This window comes from Carcharodon carcharias, chromosome 5 (genome assembly GCF_017639515.1).
Source record: "Carcharodon carcharias isolate sCarCar2 chromosome 5, sCarCar2.pri, whole genome shotgun sequence".
NCBI lineage: Eukaryota > Metazoa > Chordata > Chondrichthyes > Lamniformes > Lamnidae > Carcharodon > Carcharodon carcharias.
The window spans coordinates 46,254,812-46,274,355 of NC_054471.1; the positions used below are offsets into that span (position 1 = coordinate 46,254,812).

Here is a 19,544-nt window from a genome sequence, read left to right on the forward strand (position 1 = left end):
TGAGACATGCAATCAAACATTGAACAGCAGCACCAGAAAGTAGTTAGACAGAGGCAGCAACCACTGTAAGCCAACAAAGGAAGATGATTTTGTCTTGGCTGCAGATGTGGCCAACATATCTACGAAGCAGTCATTTTTGGTTCCTATCAGTTTGAGTTTATAATTTAGGGACATTCCCTTAACAGTCAATATCACAAGGTGCATCAGTTGGACAACTGGATTGAATCAGACTGCTGAAGCCAGGATTATTTTATTTATTCATTCACAGGATGTGGGCTTCGCTGGCTGGGCCAGCATTTATTGCCAATCCGTAGTTGCCTTTGAGAAGGTGGTGGTGAGCTGTCTTCTTGGATCACTGCACCCCTTGTGGTAAGTCCATAAACAAGGCACAACTCTGAAGTCCTTCAATCTGCTTGTCCTTCACAACTAGGGACCAGAGACAAACCTGGTTGAGACATGCAGTCAAACATTGGATTGCATGTTGGAGACTTGCAAATTCAAGATGAAAAATTTAAAATCTTAATCGTTTCCATTCAATCTTGGATTACAAAAGACCCTGAAACAAGTTCAAAACAGGAATTTCATCACCTCCATATCACTGCACATGCTATTTAAATTTGGGTCACATCAGAATGCTGCATTTAGCTTTATGATCTGATTGTGTTTTTACAGCTAGTGCAGATTTAACAGTGCAGTTTTATATTGACCAGTTATACAGCATATTGCAATATTGCAAAAGAATACAGACACGACAAGCATTCTTCTGTGCTGTAAACATCTGTGGTTTTAGGGGAGGCGGTGGGCTTTGAGGTACTATCACTGGACTAGTACTCCAGATACCCAGGGTAATTCTCCGGGAACCTGGGTTCGAATCCCACCATGGCAGATGGTGAAATTTGAATTCAATAAAAATCTGGAATTAAAAGTCTAATGATGACCATGAAACCATTGTCGATTGTTGTAAAAACCCATCTGGTTCACTAATCTGCTGTCCTGGTCTACATGTGACTTCAGACCCACAATAATGTAGTTGACTCTTATATACCCTAGCAAGCCAATCAGTTCTCAGTAAATGCTGGCCCCAGCTGGTGATGCCTACGTCCCATGAACAAATAAAAAAAGGTCCGAGACGATAATGAAAACACCTCACAGTGTATCAAGACAGTGAAAAATCATCTGTTCCCCCACAGCACCACAGAAAACAGACACAACACTATCACCAGAGAAAATATCAGTATGTTAATGCCATCATGTCACTGAGTCAGTGTCTGTCCAAAGCTATTAAGCTTACACAAACACACACACAGTACTCCACACACATAAACAGAGAAACATATGCAAATGCATCTGACATACACCCATCTGATGAACTTATTACATGATTTCTGTTTGCTACTATTAAAATATCCTTTCAGAAGGGAAGAGAGATCAATCTGACATTCTTACATTGAAGAAGCTCGACACCATCCAGGACAAAGCAGCCCACTTGACAGGCACCCCATCCACCAGCTTCTACACTCAACCACTCCCTCCACCACCAACAGCAGTGTGTACCATCTACAAGATGCACTGCAGAAATTCACCAAGCCTCCTTCGAACGTACCTTCCAAACCCACGACTTCTACCACCTAGAAGGACAAGGGCAGCAGGTAAGGTGGGAACACCACCACCCGTAAGTTCCCCTCCAAGCCATACACCATCCTGACTTGGAAATATATCACTGTTCCTTCACTGTCGCCGGGTCAAAATCCTGGAACTCCCTCCCTAACAGCACTGTGGGTGTACCTACATCACAGGGAACTGCAGCGGTTCAAGAAGGTGGTTCTCCACCACTTCCTCAAGTGCAATTAGGAATGAGCAATAAATATTGGCCCAGCCAGCAATGCCCTCATCCCATGAAAGAATAAATAAAAAATAACAATAGACATAATGTCAGATTTTTTTTTAAAGAAAGCACCGGTGGCAGCTAAATATAAGCCTTATTTTGTTAAGTGGCCACTTTGCACGCTGTTCCGTACCTGTTCCTTCTGGTAAAGCAGCTGGTGCTCCCTACGGAGTATGTTTTCGTAACACATGGAATAAGTCTCAAAGTTACTGCGCTCCCTTTCCATTACATCACAGGCTAGAGCCATAAGGCAGTCTTTTAAATGATCTTTGCTGAAAATAATCTGTCAAAATCACTCAATCATTATATACACATTAGAGCCATGCTTTATATATGTATCATTGCAAATCTTCCTTTCTGCTACAAGATTTTTCACTTCTGATTACCACCATGCCCACCGCATTGGCCCCACCCCCAACCTAATCCCCAGATAGGAAATAAGGTCACAATTCTACTAATGTTAATCTGCTTTCCTTCATCCGTCACTAATCCCCAACAAACTTCCTATGTTCTATCTAATTTAAATACCTTTGCCAAACTCCCAGTGAGATTTCTGCTTGCGATGGGCATGGCTAGATGGACAATTGCTGCTGCCAACCTCAGCCAGCTACCACAGGGGAGCAGAGCCGACTGGCTGTAAGGCAGCAGGAGAGGATTTTTAAAAATGGGTTGACAGAGGTTACCTTCCAAAATATAAAGTACCCTCCTGCCCACCAGAGCAACACTGAAGGTTGGGACATGCTGGTATCTCATTGTATATTACACTGCAAAAACAGAATTACCTGGAAAAACTCAGCAGGTCTGGCAGCATCGGCGGAGAAGAAAAGAGTTGACGTTTCGAGTGCTCATGACCCTTCAACAGAACTAGGTGAATCCAAGGAAGGGGTGAAATATAAGCTGGTTTAAGGTGTGTGTGTGTGTGTGTGTGTGTGTGTATGTGTGCGTGTGGGGGGGGTTGGGTGACGGAAGAGAATTAGAGGGGGATGGTGTGGTTGTAGGGACAAGCAAGCAGTGATAGAAGCAGATCATCAAAAGATGTCACAGACAACAGAACAAAAGAACATATAGGTGTTGAAGTTGGTGATATATATCTAAACGAATGTGCTAATTAAGAATGGACGATAGGGCACTCAAGGTATAGCTCTAGTGGGGGTGGGGGGAGCATAAAAGATTTAAAAATATTTAAAAATAATGGAAATAGGTGGGAAAAGAAAAATCTACATAATTTATTGGAAAAAACAAAAGGAAGGGGGAAGAAACAGAAAGGGGGTGGGGATGGAGGAGGGAGTTCAAGATCTAAAGTTATTGAATTCAATATTCAGTCCGGAAGGCTGTAAAGTGCCTAGTCGGAAGATGAACTCCCTGGCCCCAACCGCTTCCTCTTCACCATGGACGTCCAATCCCTCTACACCTCCATCCTCCACCAGGATGGTCTGAGGGCCCTTAGCTTCTTCCTCGAACAGAGGCCCGAACAATCCCCATCCACCGCTACTCTCCTGCATCTGGCTGAACCTGTTCTCACACTGAACAATTTCTCCTTCAACTCCTCTCACTTCCTCCAAATAAAAGGTGTGGCTATCTGTACCCGCATGGGCCCCAGCTGTGCCTGTCTCTTTATGGGGTATGTGGAACATTCCTTGTTCCAGTCCTACTCCGGCCCTCTTCCACAACTCTTTCTCCGGTACATCGATGATTACTTCAGTGCTGCTTCATGCTCTCGTTGGGACTTGGAAAAATTTATTAATTTTGCTTCCAATCTCCACCCCTCGTCATTTTCACGTGGTCCATCTCTGACACTTCCCTTCCCTTCCTTGACCTCTCTGTCTCAATCTCTGGTGATAGACTGTCCACCAATATCCATTACAAGTCTACCGACTCCTACAGCTACCTCGACTACAGCTTGTCACACCCCGCTTCCTGTAAGGACTCCATCCCATTCTCTCAGTTCCTTCGCCTCCATCGCATCTGTTCCAATGATGCTACCTTCAAAAACAGCTCCTCTGACATGTCCTCCTTCTTCCTTAACCGAGGTTTTCCACCCACGGTCGTTGACAGGGCCCTCAACCATGTCCGGCCCATCTCCCGCGCATCCACCCTCATGCCTTCTCCTCCCTCCCAGAAACATGATAGGGTCCCCCTTGTCCTCACTTATCACCCCACCAGTCTCCGCATTCAAAGGATCATCCTCCGCCATTTCCGCCAACTCCAGCATGATGCCATCACCAAACACATCTTCCCTTCACCCCCCCTGTCGGCATTCTGTAGGGATCGTTCCCTCTGGGACACCCTGGTCCACTCCTCCATCACCCCCTACTCCTCAACCCCCACCTATGGCACCACCCCATGCCCACGCAAAAGATGTAACACCTGCCCTTTCACTTCCTCTCTCCTCACCATCCAAGGGCCCAAACACTCCTTTCAAGTGAAGCAGCATTTCACTTGCATTTCCCCCAACTTAGTCTACTGTATTCGTTGCTCCCAATGTGGTCTCCTCTAAATTGGAGAGACCAAACGTAAACTGGGCGACCGCTTTGCAGAACACCTGCGGTCTGTCCGCAAGAATGACCCAAACCTCCCTGTTGCTTGCCATTTTAACACTCCACCCTGCTCTCTTGCCCACATGTCTGTCCTTGGCCTGCTGCATTGTTCCAGTGAAGCCCAACGCAAACTGGAGGAACAACACCTCATCTTCCGACTAGGCACTTTACAGCCTTCGGAACTGACTATTGAATTCAATAACTTTAGGTGTTGAACTCCCTCCTCCATCCCCACCCCCTTTCTGTTTCTTCCCCCTTCCTTTTGTTTTTTCCAATAAACTATATAGATTTTTCTTTTCCCACCTATTTCCATTATTTTTAAATATTTTTAAATCTTTTATGCTCCCCCCACCCCCACTAGGGCTATACCTTGAGTGCCCTGCTATCCATTCTTAATTAACACATTCATTTAGATAATATCACCAACTTCAACACCTCCATGTTCTTTTGTCTGTGACATCTTTTGATGATCTGCTCCTATCACTGCTTGCTTGTCCCTACAACCACACCACCCCCCTCCACTTCTCTTCCCCCACCCAACCCCCACCACCCACCACCCCCCCCCCACCCCGCCACCACCCACACACACACACACACACACACACCTTAAACCAGCTTGTATTTCACCCCTTCCTTGGATTCACCTAGTTCTGTTGAAGGGTCATGATGACTCGAAACGTCAACTCTTTTCTTCTCCGCCGATGCTGCCAGACCTGCTGAGTTTTTCCAGGTAATTCTGTTTTTGTTTTGGATTTCCAGCATCCGCAGTTTTTTGTTTGTATCTTACACTGCATTTGGTATCTCTTTGGGGCTGCTTTTGAGCGAATGAGGCAGGGTGGCAGGGGTGCGGTGGATGTGCTGGGGGTTTCCTTCATCAATGCCTCTTCGAGTTTGATGTAACTGCAGACAGTGGTGGAAAATTTATTCTAAGCCGCCATTGGGAAATTAATGGGAATCGGGTGCAATGCTGGTTTTACTCTCCACTGAAGTCCATAGGGTGGGTATAATGCTGACACTCATCTGATCCCATGAGTTTCCCTCCCTAGGTTAAAATAACCACCCCCCCCCCACCCCCCCACCTCCCCCCACCCCAGTGTCTACACTTTATGGACGAGAACTCTCCCAAAGTCCATTGAAGTAGGATTAAAAGCCCAATGAAAAGAAAACTGATGCAAATTTATTTTCCTTTGGAATACTCCACAAATTAAAAATGTGAAATGGCAATGGGGCATAGGCAGTATTTACAGAATTACAAAATGATTGTCTCTAATGAACAGAACTAAATAAAAGGCATAAATTTAAAAGATCAAGCATTTCAATTTTGACACAATGGCTTCATTATTCAAGAAACAACCTTTTTAACTGAGTCCTACTATTGACATTTGATTCAAATATCAAATGTCAAACATTTGGTAACAAACTCACACATTTATTTTAAGTACTTTTTAACTGCTAGCAAGTTGAATTGATTCTGTACCTCTTTGTCGGTCTCTTGTGAATGTTCCTTCAATTTTTGAACAAAGTTTTCAACAATTTGAGGCCTCACTATCAAGATGTTTTCTGTCATAACTGAATGTTTCCAAACATCTAGAGAAAGGAGGAATTACAAGTGTAAGTAACGTTGTTTCCCCTTTTTCGTCACGGTGTTTAAAATATTTTTGTTGCTGCAAATGAGCTTTTTAAATGCTATTTTCCTTCAGTTCCAACACAGAGTCAAACAATAAATAAAGGTCTTTTCAATTTTTAAATTAGTGAAAATGAATAATAACCATCTGGTTTCTTGTGGTAAAAGGTCCAGGTACTGGGGACACAAGTTCCTTGCATGGTAGAAAGTCAAGCAGAACAGGCAACAGAGTTGGGGGAATTCATTATCAGGAAAAGCCATTCAAGTTTTTTTTTATTCATTCAAGGTTTGTGGGCTTCGCTGGCTGGGCCAGCATCCAGCATTTATTGCCAATCCCTAATTTCCCTTGAGAAGGTCGTGGTGAGCTGCCTTCTTGAACTGCCACAGTCCATGTGATGTAGGTACACGCACAGTGCTGTTAGGGAGGAAGTTCCAGGGGTTTGACTCAGTGACAGTGAAGGAACAGTGATATATTCCCAAGTCAGGATGGTGAGTGGCTTGGTGGGGAACTTCTAGGTGGTGGCGTTCCCATCTTTCTGCTGCCCTTGTCCTTCTAGGTGCTAGTGGTTGAGAGTTTGGAAGGTGTTGTCAAAGGAGCCATGGTGAATTCCTGCAGTACATCTTGTAGATGGTACACACTGCTGCTACTGTGCATGGTGGAGGGAGTGAATGTTTGTGAATGTTGTACCAATCAAGCAGGCTGCTTTGTCCTGGATGGTGTCAAGCTTCTTGAGTGTTGTGGGAACTGCACTCATCTAGGCACGTGGGGAGTATTCCATCACACTCCTGACTTTTGCTTTGCAGATGGTGGACAGGCTTTGGGGAGTCAGGAAGAGGGTTACCTGTCGCATGTATCAGTGGGTTCATGAGCTCAGATGCTTACTGATTGACTCTCTGAAAAATACGAGCTGGTTCAGCCTAAGGGAACCTCATTTTAGAACAGGGTTCTTTAATTAAATAAATAAAAGCAGAATTGAATGGGCAGGCCCGCAGGACTTCATAAATTAAGTAAATTATATTGAACCCAACTAATTAGATATAATCAGTTGATCAAATTGAGTAAATAATGCAGATGAAAAACTTGAAGAGAAAAAAAGAATGGAATTCTATCAGCATGGGAGGAGAGCTAGATGCAATTCTTTAAAAAATTTGTTCATGGGGTGTGGGCATTGATGGCAAGGCTAGCATTTATCGCCCATCCCTAACAGACGTTGAGAAGGTGGTGGTGAGCCTCTGACCTGCTCCTATAGCCATAGTGTTTATATGGCTAACCCTGTTCAGTTTCTGGTCAATGATAAACCCCAGGATGTTGATAGTGAGGGATGCAGTGACGATAATGCCACTGAATATGGAGGGGCGAAGGTTAGATTATATCTTATTTTTGTTCATTAATCAGTACCCATCTTAACATTTGCCACCTGAAAAAACTTCAATTTGTACAACACTGGGAGATGGTCATTGCTTAGTGTGGCGTGAATATTACTTGCCACTTGTTAGCCCAAGCTTGGATATTGTCCAGGTCTTGCTGCATTTGGACATGAACTGCTTTAGTATCTGAGGAGTCACAAATGGTGCTGAACATTGTGCAATCATCAGCGAACATCCCCACTTCTGATCTTATGGTGGAAGGAAGGCCATTGTTGAAGCAGCTGAAGATGGTTGGGCCGAGGACATTACCCTGAGGAACTCCTGCAGTGATGTCCTGGAGCTGAGATGATTGACCTCCAACAACCACAACCATCTTCCTTTGTGCTAGGTATGACTTCAACCAGCGGAGAGGTTTCCCCCTGATTCCCAATGACTCCAGTTTTGCTAGGGCTCCTTGATGACACACTTGGTCAAATGCTGCCTTGATATCAAGGGCAGTCACTCTGACCTCACCTCTGATGGTCAGCTCTTTTGCCCATGTTTAGACCAAAGCTTTAATGAGGTCAGGAGCTGAGTGATCCTGGCGGAACTCAAACTGTGCATCAGTGAGCAGGTTATTACTAAGCCAAATGCCACTTGATAACACTGTTGATGACCCCTTCTATTACTTTACTGATGATGGAGAGTAGACTGTTGAGGTGGCAATTGGCCAGGTTGGATTTGTCCTGCTTTTTGAGTACAGGATATACCTGGGCAATTTTCCACATAGCTGGGTAAATGCCAGTGTTGTAGCTGTACTGGAACAGCTTGGCCAGGGGCGCAGCAAGTTCTGCAGCACAAGTCTTCAGCACTACTGCTGGATTATGGTCAGGGCCCATAACCTTTGCAGTATCCACTTCCTTCTGTCATTTCTTGTGCTGGTTTCCCCCATCATTGAGGATGGAGAAATTTGTGGGGCCTCTTGCTCTAATAGGTTGTTTAATTGTCCACCACCGTTTACGACAGGATGGGGTAGGACTGCAGTGCTTAGATCTGATCCGTTGGTGGTGGAATCGCTTAGCTCTGTCGATGACTTGCTGCTTAGGCTGTTTGGCACGCAAGTAGTCCTGTATTGTAGGCTGACATCTCATTTTTAGGTATGCTTGGTGCTGGTCCTGGCATGCCCTCCTGCACTCTTCATTGAACCAGGGCTGATCCCCTGGCTTGACGGTAATGGTAGAGTGGGGGTATGCCAGGCCACAAGGTTACAGATTGTGTTCGAGTACAATTCTGCTGCTGCCATTGGTCCACAGCGCCTCATGGATACCCAGTCTTGAGTTGCTAGATCTGTTCGAAATCTATCCCATTTAGCACGGTGGTAGTGCCACTCAACACGATGGAGGGTATCCTCAATGTGAAGGCGGGACTTTATCTCCACAACGACTGTGCGGTGGTCACTCCTACCAATACTGTCATGGACAGATGCACCTGTGGCAGGCAGGTTGGTGAGGATGAGGTCAAGTATATTTTTCCCTCTTATTGGTTCCCTCACCACCTGCCGCAGAGGCAGTTTAGCAGCAGGAGTCAGCCAGCTTGGTCAGCAGTGGTGCTACTGAGCCACTCTTGGTGATGGACATTGAAGTCACCCAACCAGAGTACATTCTGCACCCTTGCCATCCTCAGTGTTTCCTCCAAGTTGTGTTCAACATGGTGGAGTACTGATTCATCAGCTTAGGGGAATGGTAGGTGGTAATCAGCAGGAGGTTTTCTTGCTCATGTTTGACCTGATGTCATGAGACTTCGTGAGGTCCAGAGTCGATGTGGACTCCCAGGAAAACTCCTTCCCAACTGTATACCACTGTGTTGCCAACTCTGCTGGGCCTGCCCTACTGGTGGGACAGGACATACCCAGGGATGGTGACGGTGGTGTCTGGGACATTACCCGTAAGGTCTGATTCTGTGGATATAACTATGTCAGGCTGTTGCTTGACTAGTCTGTGAGACAGCTCGCCCAATTTTGGCACAAGCCCCCAGATGTTAGTAAGGAGGACTTTGCAGGATCAACAGGGCTGATTTTGCCGTTGTCATTTCTGCTGCCTAGGTCGATGCCGGGTGGTCTGTCCGGTTTCATTCTTTTTCAGCTTTATAGCAATTTGATACAACTGATTGGCTTGTTAGGCCATTTCAGAGGGCATTTAAGAGTCAACCTAATTACTGTGGGTCTGGATTCACATGTAGACCAGACCACGTAAGGAAACTAAGGGGAAAGTATCCATGGAGAGGTTGTAAACTGGATTTGAAATTGGCTGTGTGGGAGAAAACAGAATGTGGTAGTGGATGATTGCTTCTCAGACTGTAGGTCTGTGACTAGTGGTGTGCCTCAGGGATCTGTGCTGGGACCATTGTTGTTTGTTGTCTATATCAATGATTTGGATAATAATGTGGTAAATTGGATCAGCAAGTTTGCTGATGACACTAAGATTGGAGGTGTTGTGGACAGCGAGGAAGGCTTTCAAAGCTTGCAGAGGGATCTGGACCAACTGGAAAAATGGGCCAGAAAATGGCAGATGGAATTTAATGCAGAAAAGTGTGAGGTGTTGCATTTTGGAAGGACAAACCAAGGTAGGACATACACAGTAAATGGTAGGGCACTGAGGAGTGTGGAAGAACAAAGGGATCTGGGAGTTCAGATACATAATTCCCTGAAAGTGGCGTCACAGGTAGACAGGGTTGTAAAGAAAGCTTTTGGCATACTGGCCTTCATAAATCAAAGCATTGAGTATAGGAGTTGGGATGTTATAGTGAGGTTGTATAAGACATTGGTGAGGCCAACTTTGGAGTATTATGTGCAATTCTGGTCACCTAACTACAGGAAGGATATCAGTAAGGTTGAAAGAGTGCAGAGAAGACTTACTAGGATGTTGCCGGGTCTTAAGGAGTTGAGTTACAGGGAAAGATTAAACAGGTTAGGACTTTATTCCTTGGAACGTAGAAGAATGAGGGGAGATTTGATAGAAGTTTACAAAATTATGAGGGGTATAGACAAAGTAAATGCGAGTAGGCTCTTTCCACTTAGATTAGGAGAGATAAACACGAGAGGACATGGCTTTCGGGTGAAAGGGGAAAGGTTTAGGGGGAACTTCTTCACTCAGAGTGGTGAGAGTGTGGAATGAGCTGCCATCTGACGTGGTAAATGCGGGCTCACTCTTAAGTTTTAAGAATAAATTAGATAGATACATGGATGGGAGAGGTCTGGAGGGTTATGGACTGGGTGCAGGTCAATGGGACTAGCACCAATGCCCTAATGATTTACCAGCTGAGGGGGAACGGTACATGATAATCAGCGGTATGTTTGACCTGATACCATGAGACTTCATGTGGTCCAGGTTGATGTTGAAGACTGCTAAAGGGCATTAGTGAACCAGGTGGGTGTTTCCTGCAATCAACAATGGTCATCCTTAGACTTTTTACTTCCAGACTTTTATTGAATTCAAATTCCACCATCTGCCATGGTGGGATTCAAACCCAGGTCCCGAGGGCATTATCCTGGGTCTCAGGATTACCAGTACAGCAACAATACCAGTACACCACCACCTCTACACCATAAGTGAAATACTTGTATTAGCATACTGCCTTTTATGGCCTCAGGACATCCTGGCATTTTACAGCTGATGAAGTGCTTTTTGAATTGTTGTAATGGATAAAAAGTAGTAGACAATTTTAAAACAGCAAGATCCTACAAACAGGCAATGTGACCAAATAATCTATTTTTAGCAATGTTGGTTAATGGATAAATATTAGCAAGGGCACCAAGGTGAACTCCCCTGGTCTTCTTAGAACAATGTTGCAGAAAATAGAAGCTCATGGTATAGGGGCTAACATATTGGCATGGAAAGAAGATTGGCTGGCTAACAGGAAGCAGAGAGTTGGCATAAATGGGTCTTTTTCTGGTTAGCAGGATGTGACGAGTGGTGTGTCACACGGATCAGTGCTGGGGCCTCAACTTTGTACAATTTGTATAAATGACTTGGATGAAGGGATTTAAGGGATGGTTGTCAAATTTGCTGATGACATAAAGATACGTAGGAAAGTAAGTTGTGAAGAGGACATAAGGAGGCTACAGACAGACAAAGATAGGTTAAGTGAGTGGGCAGGATTTTGACTCAGTGACAGTGAAGGAACGGTGATACATTTCCAAGTCAGGATGGTGAGTGGCTTGGAGGGGAACTTCCAGGTGGTGGTGTTCCCATCTATCTCCTGCCCTTGTCCTTCTAGATGGTAGTGGCTGTGGATTTCGAAGGTGTTGTCTAAGGAGCCTTGGTGAATTCCTGCAGTGCATCTTGTAGATGGTACACACTGCTGCTACTGTCCATCAGTGGTGGAGGGAGAGAACGTTTGTGGATTTGGTACCAGTCAAGTGGGCTGCTTTGTCCTGGATAGCATCAAGCTTCTTGGGTGTTGTGGGAGCTGCACTCATCCAGGCAAGTGGGGAGTATTCCATCTCACTCCTGACTTGTGCCTTGTGGATGGTGGACAGGCATTAGGGAGTCAGGAGCTGAGTTACTCATTGCATGATTCCTAGCCTCTGACCCACTGTTGTAGCCACAGTATTTATATGGTTAGTCCAGTTCAGTTTCTGGTCAATGATAACCCCCAGGGTGTTGCTCGTGGGGGATTCAGTGATGGTAATGGCATTGACTGTCAAGAGGCGATGGTTAGATTCTCTCTTTTTGGAGGTGATTGCCTGCAATTGAGTGACTGATGTGAATATTACTTTCCACTTGTCAGCCCAAGCCTGGATATTGTCCAGGTCTTGCTGCATTTGGACAGGGACTGCTTCAGTATCTGAGGAGTGGCGAATGGTGCTGAGCATTGTGCAATCATCAGTGAACATCCCCACTTCTGACCTTATGGTGGAAGGAAGATCATGGATGAAGCAGCTGAAGATTGTTGGGCCAAGGACACTACCCTGAGGAACTCCTGTGGCGATGTCCTGGAGCTGAGCTGACTGACCTCCAACAACCACAACCACCTTCCTTTGTGCTAGTTATATCTCCAACCAGCTGAGAGTTTTCAGCTCTGAAGAAGAGTCATACGGACTCGAAACGTTAACTCTGTCTTTCTCTCTACAGATGCTGTTAGACCTGCTGAGTTTTTCCAGCATTTTCTGTTTTTGTTTCAGATTTCCAGGATCCACAGTATTTTGCTTTTATATTTAACTAGACCATGTTTGGCTGCACGTGCACAACACCATTGCACTACCCCCACCTCCCAACAAATCCCCCTCCTCCACCAACCCCGCCTCCCCACCAACCCCACTTCCAGGAGAGGAGGGTAAATTGTTCAGTTAGAGTAATACTGACACACTGGGCAGAATTTTTCCGTTGTCATGCGGAGGTGGGTCCCACACATCTGCGCGTAAAATGACACATGGTGACATCAGGCGAGCGTCCCAACATCACCGCGCACCACTGCGATATTTCGCTGGGTGGGTGCGTGATGATGTCCGACGCGTGCCAGCCATTCATTTACAGGCCACTTAAGGCCCTTGAGTGTTCAATCAATGCCAATTTTTTGTGGTGTCTGTGCAATCTTTGGGGCGGCGCACAGGCGCAGGCAGCTAGGACACGTTTGTATTAACCTTATCCACGGGCAGGATAAGAGGGCTCACTGGGGTCGTGAATGTGCACAGCCAACTATTTATTTGTGAAAGTTTTACAAACTTGCCTGTGTGATTTGCAGTACTTCAAAACATATACCAGCTGCTTTTTCTGGACTCTTAACCTTCAGGTCAGCACTCTGCAGTGAGGAATCTTTTCTGGGCCTGCAGGTTTCTGGAAGCCTTCCCTTAGCCTGGGAATGGGAGCTGAACTGTCCACTGGAGGCAGCCCATCTGAGGAGGAATGGAGGGCTCGAAGGGGGAGGAGGCCAGGAGTGCACATTCAGCCTCCAGGGGAGCCACCTTTGGGAGGACCGGCGCAGACACTAGGGGCACAGGGGCCACAGGGAGTCCAAGGCAAAGGGGCAGCAGAAGATGTCACTATCCTGTTGCCAGGGTATACAGGTGGCGAAGCAGCTACCTCAATATGACTGAGGTGCAGCGCCGAAGGAGGCTCCGTCTCTCAAGGGAGACAGTCAACTATATCTGTCAGATGATTGGGCCTGAGATCTCTGCGAACTGTGTGGGTGGACACCCCATGCCAGTGGCTGTAAAGATCACAGCTGCCCTCAACTTCTATGCCTCTGGCTCCTTTCAGGGTTCGGTGGGTGATCTTTGTGGTGTCTCCCAATCAGCTGTCCACACTTGTGTCAAGCAGGTCACAGACACTCTGTTCAGGTGTTAACTGACTTTCATCCACTTCCACAGGGACCAGGCAAGCCAGACACAGTGAGCCAGAGGCTTCGTGGCCATTGCTGGCTTCTCCCACGTCCAGGGTGCAACAGACTGCACACATGTGGCCATCAAGGCACCAGTGGGTGAGCCCAGTGCCTTCATCAACAGGAAGGGCTTCCACTCCATGAACATGCAGATAGTGTATGATCACAGGATGCTGATTCTACAAGCCTGTGCAAGGTACCCAGGCAGCTCCCACGTCGCCTACATCCTCACTCCCAGGTGCCGGGGCTCTTCAGTGCTCCAGCTCAGCTTGACGGATGGCTGCTGGGTGACAAGGGCTATCCCCTCAGAAGGTGGCTCATGACGCCTCTCTGCCATCCAAGAACAGAAGCTGAGGAGCACCACAATAGGAGCCAAACCTCCACGAGGGCTGTGGTCGGGAGAACCATCGGCCTTCTCAAGATGCACTTCCGATGCCTGGACCGCTCAGGGGGTGCACTCTAGTATCCCCTAGATCGTGTGTCGGTGATAGTGATTACATGCTGCACTCTCCACAATCCTGTGCTGGAAAGGGGGGACACAGTGGACGATGAAGACGTCGACGCAGTGGCTGTGGCTGCACACGATGAGTCCAGCAGTGAGTCCGAGGATGAGCACACACAGGGAAACGATGAGGGGGTAGACGCTGACCCGGGGATACTCCAGGGAGGCAGGGACACCCGGGAGGCCTTAATCCAATGAGCCTTCAGCTAGTCCACCACGGATGGTCCATCAGGACAAGCCTGGGCTGTCAGCTCGATACTCGACACCTAAGTGCAAAATCTGCCAAGTTAGCAGATTAATAAAGCTGTCTAAAAAAACACTCATTATAGTTTTGGAAGCCATGCAGAAGAAAAGAGGCTCCCTCAGCCATGGTGACATGTCTGAGTTTAGTGTGTCAAGCAAAGCAACTTGTTACAAAAAAAAGACAATAGTGTTAAAAATCAAATAAAATCATAAGGGCCTCATCTCGGGCCAATACAAAAGCACCAGTGATAAACCCGTGGTGTGCCTAAGGTGCTTTATGTTTACATTTCCGGGTGCTACATCTTGGGGCTGCCCCATCGCTTAGGGACTGGCATCTGAGCCAGCCTGCTGGCTCTGCTGTCCTGTTGGCCTTGATGACCTTGGCAGTCGAACTCTGGCCCATGGAGCCTGTGCTGGCCCCACCTGGGAGGGAGCTGCCAGTTCCACAGCTGGCATCTCCCCAGTTATTGCAGTCTCACTGGATGATAGGTTACTGGGAGAAGGGCGGACAAGCTGCTGCCCTCATCTGGAGTGCCCTGAGAGGAGCCCGCAGAGATGACAGGCAGCTGCTGTGCCAATCTGAGGTCGCCTCGGACCTCCCTGCTCACCGTGAAGAGATGGGCACCGAGCTGGGAAACTTGATACCCACACCATCTCCCACACTGGCACTGACCAGCTGAGGTCATTGCCAATGTGAGGGCTTGCTGGTCAGAGGGCATCTCCAGGAAGACCTGATGGGTCTCCTGGAGGAGCCTCTCCATGAGAGTCGTCATTCTCACCATGGCTCATTGCTTCAGCGATCTTCCACGTAGACTCCTCCACCACAGAGACCAATCCAAGCGTAGCCTCATGTATCTCCCCCAGATGCTCCCGCACACCCAGCCACATTTCCTGTGCTTGCTGCGTCGCGGAGATTCCAGAGGCACATCATCAGGCACCGACTGAGCATGTGCCTGGTCCCCTGCAGTCTTCCGGCTGCTGGTGCTGTGGGCACTCTCTGTCTCTGCCAGCTTCTCCAGCAACTGTGAAGTGCCCTCACCGCTGTGTCCTGGGGCACTAGCATTTGTTCAAAATCCCACTGAGGTGCTAGTATCTGTGCTGGTGCCTGTCTGGCGGAGGTGGTGTGATGCAGGTGAGACTTTAGACTGCTCAGGTGTGAAAGGGGGTCCTCTGCTGCTGCTCCTCCCCCTGGCCCTGCTTCACTGATGCTGAAAGGAAGAACAAGGACAGTGGATCACTTAGCATGGAGACAATGGCAATGTGCATCCCTGTCCCCCCAATCATTATGCGCTCATCCTTCCATAACCAATGGTCAAGCCATGTTGCACAATTAAATTATTTAACATGCAGCAGTGCTATAGATGTTGGGAGGACAATGGCGACCTCACTGTTGGGCATAAATACCTGGCCGTGGCACCCCAGCCTCACCAACACCAGTGGACCTTGGTGCATGGCGCCTCTCCAGATCCAGGGCCTCTTGCTCGAAGCAGCTAAGAATGGCGATCTGCGCCTGGCCGCTGCCAGTCCTCGCCTGTTCTGCCCCGTTATGAGTATTCTTCTCCTGAAAATGAGAGAAGAGCATTGATTAGTCAAACTGTACATGGAGTCTCTTCGCACACAGCCCAACCCAACCAGAGTGGGACATATCAGGGCTCCAGTGCCTCCTCACCCCGCTGCTGCCGATCACTCACACAAAGATGCTTGGCTTGCTCCACACCACCGCCCCCCAACTTGGCCACATGCTGCCTACATCACATTAGGCACCACACGGTATATCCTTCCATAGTAAGGAGGCGCAAACAAGTGGTTCGTTGCCACGCCAACTTGAAGATCCCCTCCCAGCATCTCATCACCCTGATTAGGACATGTCCTGGAGTTCCAGCACTGCGCCTAGGTGCAGCTCCTCCATGTCATGTGGGACTCAGTGTAACATGTGCTGTGGGGGCAAAACATATCTCCTCACCACCCTCTCAGGCTGACCTCAGCATGGGCAATATCTGCTGGCCCACCCAGCAAAGGACACACGCCGTCAATGATTCAGTGCAGTCACGACACTCGGAGTTGGTGGGGGAGCAGCAGGAGATAAGCCGACCTGCTGGGTTACATGACCATTGCTGACATGGTACTCACCCTGCCAGAGCACAACAAGTCGTTGAAGCGTTTGCGACACTGGATCCAGGTGTGCCGCACCACGTCGTGGGAGCTCACCACCTCCGCCACCTCCTCCCAGGCATGTTTCTTCATGTGAGGGGGGCCTCCTCCTCCCATCCTGGGGAACCAACACCTCCTGCCGTGCTGCCACCTCCTCGAGGAGGGCAGCAAGGCAATCACCTTGAGAAATGAGGGGCACACTGGCCCTACCGCCCTACCCTCCGGGCTGGCATGTCCACCCACTCTACCCTCTGGCCTGGCATGTCCACCCGCCCTACCCTCCGGCCTGGCATGTCCACCCGCCCTACCCTCCAGCCTGGCATGTCCCACGGGCCTACCCTCCGGGCTGGCCTGCTCACCAGAACCCTCTGCTGTGGCCTTGCATTTGCCATTGTGAGCAGCCTAGAAAAGGCTGCCAGGCCTTCATTTAAACAGGCTGCCAGGTTGCCATTGGACCCGGTGGTCTATCCACGCCCACCGCCACCCGCCCACTGCCGCTATCCTCGGGAGTCGAGAAATGCGTTGGGCGGGCCTTCATTGGCCCACCCGCGTAAAATGGCGGCGTGGACCCTATCGCAGGCAGTGATGGGGTCCGCACTTGCTCCTGCTCCGCCCCACCCCCTGCCAACCGGAAAATTCAACCATTGTTTCCAGTTTAACGTCCAATTCATGCATTTCCTGGGCTTCCCGAAACTCACCAGTGAACACAAGGCGAGTACTCAATGGCAATTTCGGGGGCAGAAGCAAAATGAAGCAAAGGTACCAATAAATTCTCAGTCCTCACAGCAGCTTTCTTACCTGCTGGTGGGAAAGGGTTTGCTCAGAGCAAATCTATCAGGAAAGATCTAGACAAACCTTGTGGGAGTGAAATTAGGAAAAATTTGTACCTGCAAAGTGTATTAGAAGTTTGCAGCTGTCTTCGGCAAACAGCAACTGATGCTAGGTCAATATTTAATTTTGAAACTGAGATTGATAGATTTTTGTTAACCAAAAGCTATTAAGGGATATGAGGCACAGGCATGAATGTAGAGTTACGTGACCGATTAACCCCGATCTCATCGAATGGTGGAACAGACTCGAGGAGCTACTCCTGTTCCTATGTATTCCTACAGCACTTCTGCTGAGATGTTACTTGTACAATTTAGAGGTTACTTTCTGCACTTTGGAGGTTTGCTCTATCACCCTGTGCCGTGGGCTGTTAGTGCGAGAAGGTAACCCTTTGGTGTTCTGCTCTGAACAGCTGGAGTTGTGTCCATGAGCAGGTGTTGAGTCCAAACTCGGGAACCCAGGGGAACGTGGTTTTGGGAGACCAGGTTGAAACCCTGGGAGATGAGCAGTCATTGAGGCAGTCCGAGTTGGAGCAACTTTTGGAGGGAATTCAGAGGCTAGATCTTCGAAGGTGAAGACTGAAAATTCTGTCATCAGGGAGACAGAGGGCGGAATCACCCAGATGTGCATTAAGTGTGGCAGCGGGTGGGAAACTGAACGTTTTACCCACCAGCCGCAATGGTGGGTTTTTGCGCTGTATCGTCCCATTCCTGCCTCTTTAATTATGCAGCCACAGGAAATACGCCATCTCCCTGACGGGCGGCCTCCGATTTACCCAACATGCTGTTACCTCACCGCTTCCTCATGCAGGGCGCCATATTTAAATTGCAGCTGCACACACACTTCTCAATGCTTGCAGCCCAGGAGGGCACCGGTTAAGACATGGCCCCAAAAGCAGAGTTCAGCCCCACCTGATTCAGTGACATATCACTGGGAACGTCTTCCAATCACCGTGCAGGCTCAACACGATGTCATCTACCCCCCGTTCTGGCCGCAGGAGGCCCATTAGTCTCACCACTACGAGCTTGGGAGGTGGTGGCAGAGGTGGTCAATGCCAAAACTAGAGGTCAGCCATCTAGTGCAGAAAACGGATGAATGATCTCATCCATGTTGCCAGGGTAAGGCACCCATCTACAACAACAAAAACAGAATTACCTGGAAAAACTCAGCAGGTCTGGCAGCATCGGCGGAGAAGAAAAGAGTTGACGTTTCGAGTCCTCATGACCCTTCGACAGTTCTGTCGAAGGGTCATGAGGACTCGAAACGTCAACTCTTTTCTTCTCTGCCGATGCTGCCAGACCTGCTGAGTTTTTCCAGGTAATTCTGTTTTTGTTTTGGATTTCCAGCATCCGCAGTTTTTTTGTTTTTATTAAGGCACCCATCTCATCACTCTAAACTCACACTCACAAGGCCATCACACATTCACTGGCACCTCAATCACTGCCAACTCAAGGGACATCACCACTCGTTCTCTCACTCAAACCCTCATATCTCCATCTGGCCTCATCTCCTCTGCAGGCTGCCTCGTCAGCCCTCACCATCTTGAGGCTACTTGCATAGATCAACATGTGCCTCAATACACATACCCTCCTTCTCTAGTACAGCCCTCACCCTGCAGCCTCTTCCCTTGCCCCAGGCCACTTCTCCCCCTTCCCCAAGCAAGCCCTAGCACTGCAGCTGTTGAAAAGCCACACCCGCCTTATGGCTGGCCTGGTAGGTAGAGACCTGCCCACGGCGCTGCTGACTGCGAGCGCTGACTGAAGCAAAGTAAGTAAACAAACCTCGAAGTCCTGGGTGAAGTGCAGCTCGCCAGGTTCACGTCGATTATGCACAGTTGTGAAACACGCTGACATGCCCGGATAATCCAGCGTGGGGGATTATTCCAATGAGAAGGGCTTATAATTAGATGCAAATGTTTTAAAATGATGCTCCCAACATTGGACAGTGGGAATGGCGGCCCGCCATTTATGGGTGAAGTGGATGATCGCAAACCTATTTCATGACAGCGTAAAACCGATTCCTGGCCTTCTTGCCACACTGTTTGCTCCC

At 48.2% G+C, this 19,544-nt stretch overlaps 1 protein-coding gene across 1 annotated transcript in view; it reads right to left on the reverse strand.

The window, feature by feature from the left end:
• Nucleotides 1-19,544, reverse strand: part of LOC121277706 (coiled-coil domain-containing protein 162-like) — a 111,274-nt gene that overhangs the window by 66,728 nt on the left and 25,002 nt on the right. The window contains exons 10-11 of the mRNA XM_041187342.1: nt 5,900-6,009; nt 2,019-2,168 (exon numbers count right to left, since the gene is read on the reverse strand). Of these exons, the coding sequence (XP_041043276.1) occupies nt 2,019-2,168; nt 5,900-6,009 (260 nt within the window). The remainder of the gene's footprint in view (nt 1-2,018; nt 2,169-5,899; nt 6,010-19,544) is intronic.